The sequence below is a fragment of the Orycteropus afer genome, unplaced genomic scaffold, assembly GCF_000298275.1.
Source record: "Orycteropus afer afer isolate SDZICR_OR568_19922 unplaced genomic scaffold, OryAfe1.0 scaffold00314, whole genome shotgun sequence".
In the NCBI taxonomy this organism is placed as follows: Eukaryota; Metazoa; Chordata; class Mammalia; order Tubulidentata; family Orycteropodidae; genus Orycteropus; species Orycteropus afer.
Genome location: NW_006921901.1, coordinates 4,270,129 through 4,274,725, shown reverse-complemented (window position 1 = coordinate 4,274,725; position 4,597 = coordinate 4,270,129). Strand labels below are relative to the sequence as shown.

The window sequence follows — 4,597 nt, the reverse complement described above, 5'->3', positions numbered from 1 at the left end:
ATGTTCTTAGGTGCTATTGAGTTGGCTCTGACTCATAGTGACTGTACACACAGCAGAATGATACACTGCCTGGTCTTGTGCCATCCTCACAATCCTTCCTATGCTTGAACCCATCATTATAGCTACTGTGCCATTCATCTCATTGTTAATGAGTCTTTGCCAATCCTTATGCTACATTCTTCATAAAGTCCAGCTTCTCAGATTATTTGCTCAGCATAAAGATTGAATAAGTATGGTGAAAGGATACAACCCTGATACACACACCCTTCTGGTTTTAAACCATTCAGTATCCCCTTATTCTGTTTGAATGACACCCTCTTGGCCTATGTACAGGTTCCTCTTGAGCACAATTAAGTGTTCTGGAATTCCCATTCTTTGTAGTGTTACCCATAATTTATTATGATCCACACAATCAAATGCCTTTATGTAGTCAATAAAACACAGGTAACCATCTTTCTCGTATTATTTGCTTTCATCCAGGATCCCTCAGACATCAGCAGTGATATCTCTTATTCCATATCTAAATCCAGCTTGTATTCTTGGCAGTTCTCTGTCTAAATTCTACTGCAACCATTTTGGAATTATCTTCAGCAAAATTTTACTTGCATGTGATATTAATGATATTGTTTGATAATTTCCACATTCTGTTGGATTGCTTTTCTTTGGAATGGGCACAGATATGGATCTCTTCCAATTGATTGGCCATGTAGCTGTTTTCCAGATTTCTTGGTATAGATATGTGAGTGCCTCTAATGCTGCATCCATTTGTTGAAGTATCTCAATGGGTATTCCATAAATTCATGGAACCTTGTTTTTTTGCCAGTTCCTTCAGTGCATCTTAGGCTTCATCCATCAATGCCATTGGTTCTTGATCACACACTACCTCCTGAAATGGTTCAACATTGACCAATTCTTTTTGGTACAGTGACTGTGTACTCCTTCCATCTTCTTTTTATGCTTCTTGCATCATTCAATATTTGCCCATAGAATCCTTCATTATTGCAACTCAAGGCTTGAAATTTTTTCTTCAGTTCTTTCATTTTGAGAAATGCCAAACATGTTCTTCCTTTTTGGTTTTCTAACTCCCAAAATAATCACAATTAACTCTCTGATAAATGTCCTTTCTATTTTCAGGTGATGCACACATTGACTTTTATTTTTAGAAAGTGAATATGCTATACATATGATTGTTTAGGTCATAAAATAGCTGTAGTCATTATAACCACTTATTTAAAAAATAATTAATCTATTTTTTCCTCTACCTAATTTTTCAGTACTTTTTTCCTTAGTGCAAAAAGGGCGTGAAGGCAGCTACATACTCCTCTCACCTCCTCCAGCCTCATAATGGGGAAACAGAATCACCATCAGCAGCCCAAGGCTTATTCCTGTGAGGCCAGACATGCTGCCACCCTCCAACCTTTTTATCAATTCTGACACCAATCATCCCGCCCATAGCACTCTCTACTTTTTTTCTGGGTTCGATAATTTGTTGCAATGGCTATACAGAACTCACAGAAAATACTCACAAGTATAGAGTTTATTATGGAAGTAACAGGTTACACAATTCAGATTCAGGAATGCTCAGGGTACAATTCTTTGATCATGACAGCCTCCCCTCAGAAATACCCAAAGGCTTGCCTTTCTTTGGCCCTTGACCTCTCTGCCTGGCCTCTGCCCTGCTTAGGCAAATGTTGCAAAGCTCTTTTAGCTCAGCCAATAAGTGTAGCTAGGTGTACCCCATACCACCAGCACCTCCTGTTCAAAGGCATTCAGCTTTCTTGCTCCATGGGCTGGCAAGCCTGCAACTCTGTCTCGTGCCAGTCTCTCAGGTCTGCTGCTGCCATCTCTCTGCCATTGTCTCGGTCATCTCAGTGCAGGGATCTTGAGTCCAAAGACATGCTCCACTTCCAGCCTCTCTCTATTGATGACAGTGACATCCCTCCTTTTCCACCACTAGGAGGACTCATTGTAAGCCTCGCAAAATGACAAAACTGACCAATCCCCACATTAGGATTCCATCCACCTTATTTGCACGGTCCCACCCCCACAAGGGTGCCATGTACCTTATGTACATTACTAATAAATTATCCAATCCCCTTGGTAGACCACAAGCACCTTATAATCTGGTGGAAGTCACAAAGACCATTGTTAGAAAAGCCATATTAAGTAATCCGCTGTACCACATTTAGTAAACTAGCCCCACCAAATTAAAAAAAGTACAAAAAAAAAAAAAAAAAAAAAAACCACCTGACTATTTTGTTTGGATTTGTAAGTATAGATAAGATATGTATATGAGAACTGCTGTCCTCTTTATATGTTGTCGTATTTTTGTAGACATTTTCCATTTTTTAAATAGATGTCTTTCTCAGTGTCACCCTTTTGGTTGGGTTTTTCTTTTTAAATTGATAGAAAGTACATATAAGAAACATATCCACATAGAGAAAAGGTAATTTCTGAGTAGAAGAAAATCAGCAGACATTGAAAGATAAATTAATAATAATACCTTAAATACTGACTGTGGAGCTCTGGTGATGTAGTGATTAAGGCATTTGGCTGCTAACCAGAAAGTCAGTGGTTCAAACCCACCAGCCACTCTGCAGAAGAAAAATGAAACCATCTACTTCTGTAAAGATTTACAGCCTTGGAAACCCAGTGGGGATCACTTTGAGTCAAAATCAACTCAATGGCAGTGGGTTTGTTTTTTGGTTTGGTGGAGTAAATACTTCCCCATTTTCCCCATTAAAAATAAGGGCTGAAGATGTTTTGTAAAAATCAGATTTTGACCTTTGAAAACATTTATAGGACATTGTTTATAAAATAAATATTATGTTATTCTCTTAACTTTTAAAAATGCAATTTAAAATTTCAGGAAGAAATGAGAAGAGCCACAATTGATATTCTAGAAATTGAAACCATGGAACTGAGCAGACTATACTTTCTATTGGAAACTCTTCCCAGTTGCTTTACCAGAGAACTGGAAGGTACTTTTGAGATTATCACCTGTAGAAATTTAGTTTATCATGTAAGAAAATAGAACCAAGTACTTGTAACAAGATGAATTTAATAATTATTGCATGTCTAAATATAGCAAGAAAGAGTGCACAACAGAAACACAGTGAGATTTGTAATAATTTTCCCTTATAAGTGGAAATTTTATAAATATGTGATTTTGATTGATTGGCCATTCTAAACTACAAAGCTAGGTGACTTCATTAGTGAAGGTGAAGTCTTTCAAACACTTAGAGAAGATTTGGTAAGAATGATGTTATTTTATTTTTGGTTTATTAAAACCTAGGAACAAATCTAAAGAAAGATGTAAAAGACTTATAAGCAGAAATCTATGAATTGATTGTTGAAAAAATTAAAAAAGCCTAAATAAATGGTAGAATGTACTATGTTTAAGATGGAAGACTCAATATTATAAAGATGTCAAGTATCCACAAATTAATCTTTGGATTTAATGCACCCACACAATCAAAATTCTATCAGGTTATTTTATGGGCAGTGGTTCTAAAATGTGCATGGACGTGTAAACTGCCAAATGTAGAGAGCTAAGACAAGCGTGAAAAGATGAACAAGGTGAGTATTATATCCGGGATAACAAGATTTATTATATTGCTGTAGGATTAAGGCAAGACAGTCTTGAAAAAGTTGGACAAGGTGAGTATTACATTCGGGATAACAAAGATCTATTATGTGGCTATAGTAGTAAGGCAGTGTGCTTTTGGTGAAAGTATAGACAAACAGATAACTGGAAGAGAATAGAGAATTCAGAAACAATCCCATTTAAGCATGAATATTTAATTTATGATAAATATGGCTCTGTAGAGCAGTGGAGAAAGGACAGGCTTTTCAATAAATAGTTCTGTATCAATTGAGTATCTACATACCAAAAATAAATGAAATGTGACCCTTACTTCCACCACAAACAAAAGTTTTATTGCAGAGGAAGTTTAAGTTTAAATGTGAAAGGTAAAATTTTTGAAAATAGCTTTTAGATGATAATGCAAAATATCTTTATGTCCTTTGAGAAGGGAAAGATTTTATTTGGAGTCTTTTGTTGGGGAGGTGTGTGTGTGTGTGTATAAAATGTATGTATAAGAACATATAACAACAACAACAACAGCAATAAGAATATAATAGCCTCACATGCATGTGAAAGCTGGACAGTGAATAAGGAAGACCAAAGAAGAGCTGATACTTTTGAGTTGTGTTGGCAAAGAATACTGAAATATCACAGACTGCCAGAAGAACTAACAAATCTGTCCTGAAAGAAGTGCAGCCAGAATGCTCCTTAGAAGCAACAGTGGCCAGACTTTGTCTTGCCTACTTTGGTCATGTTATCAGAAGGAATTATTGCCTGGAGGAGGATATTATGCTTGGTAAGGTGGAGGGTAACTGAAAAACGGGAAGATGCTCAATGAGGTGGATTGACACGGTGGCTGTAACAGTGGGCTCAGGTTTGGAAGGATTTTGAGGATGGCACATGACCAGGCAGTGTTCTGTTGTGCATAGGGTCACTATGAGTCAGAGCCAACTCAACAGCACCTAATGACAACAACTATATATATATATATATATATATATATATATATAT

At 36.6% G+C, this 4,597-nt stretch overlaps 1 protein-coding gene across 1 annotated transcript in view; it reads left to right on the top strand.

The window, feature by feature from the left end:
• The window catches only part of CCDC175 (coiled-coil domain containing 175), an 89,913-nt gene that overhangs the window by 4,269 nt on the left and 81,047 nt on the right, over nucleotides 1-4,597 (top strand). Inside the window, exon 3 of the mRNA XM_007951888.1 lies at nucleotides 2,870-2,981. Within this exon, the coding sequence (XP_007950079.1) occupies nucleotides 2,870-2,981 (112 nt within the window). The remainder of the gene's footprint in view (nucleotides 1-2,869; nucleotides 2,982-4,597) is intronic.